The 783-nt window shown below is 34.6% G+C and overlaps 1 protein-coding gene across 1 annotated transcript in view; it reads right to left on the bottom strand.

Annotated features, from left to right (window-relative positions):
- Positions 1-783, bottom strand: part of LOC107577571 (cytosolic sulfotransferase 3-like) — a gene marked incomplete at its 3' end in the record, with an annotated part of 6267 nt that overhangs the window by 3806 nt on the left and 1678 nt on the right. Inside the window, exon 2 of the mRNA XM_016263631.1 lies at positions 368-506. Coding sequence (XP_016119117.1) covers positions 368-506 — 139 coding nt within the window. The remainder of the gene's footprint in view (positions 1-367; positions 507-783) is intronic.

Consider the following 783-nt stretch of genomic DNA (forward strand, 5'->3'; position numbering starts at 1 on the left):
TAATGTTCTTTTTAGCAACATCATATGACCCCTTTAAACTAACTATATATATATGCTCACTATTATTCCTAAAACTGGAACAGCTCTGGTCTGAGATGCTTTAGACTCCCAGTGACCCTAAATTGGACAAGCGGTTTGGAGAATGGATGGATGGACCAGAAGTGGTGTAAAATATAGTGAAGTCTGGCAAACAGTAAAGCTTGTGTGTGAATAATGAGGGAATTTCAAGTCATAAAAATGAAGTCCCATTAAAATATTAAAAATAGACCTAAGGGGGAAAATAATAGATAAATAAATAAAACATATTGTATGAGTTATGTGGTCACATGACATTCTGGCAAAATTGTTAAACGTGCAGTGCCCTCACCTGCTTTGGGGTAAGTGGCGATTAGAATGTCATCAGGTCTTGCTTGAAAGTTTTTGACCTTTTCCCAGTTGTCAGTGAAGTAGTGGATCATAGAAACACCCTCAAAATCAAACAGCTCAGGTCGACTAGGTGGTTTCATCTAGAGTATTAAAAGGTGTCATTTTATTGTTGAGGTTTCGCTGCACTGAATCATCATTATAGAATTATCAATGGCCATAAGCATTCAATGCTAAAACCCATTATCAAGCAAAATGTTAGTTACTACAACAACAACAGCAACAACAATACATTCTATTCTACAAAAATATTTGTTTACAAATGCATATACATTTAGTACCCTACATTTATTCAGTTTATTTTATAGATTAATTTAAACCTTAAACAACAGCGACAACGACAACAACAACAACAACAAC

The sequence above is a fragment of the Sinocyclocheilus grahami genome, unplaced genomic scaffold (genome assembly GCF_001515645.1).
Source record: "Sinocyclocheilus grahami isolate Dianchi unplaced genomic scaffold, SAMN03320097.WGS_v1.1 scaffold6407.1, whole genome shotgun sequence".
In the NCBI taxonomy this organism is placed as follows: Eukaryota; Metazoa; Chordata; class Actinopteri; order Cypriniformes; family Cyprinidae; genus Sinocyclocheilus; species Sinocyclocheilus grahami.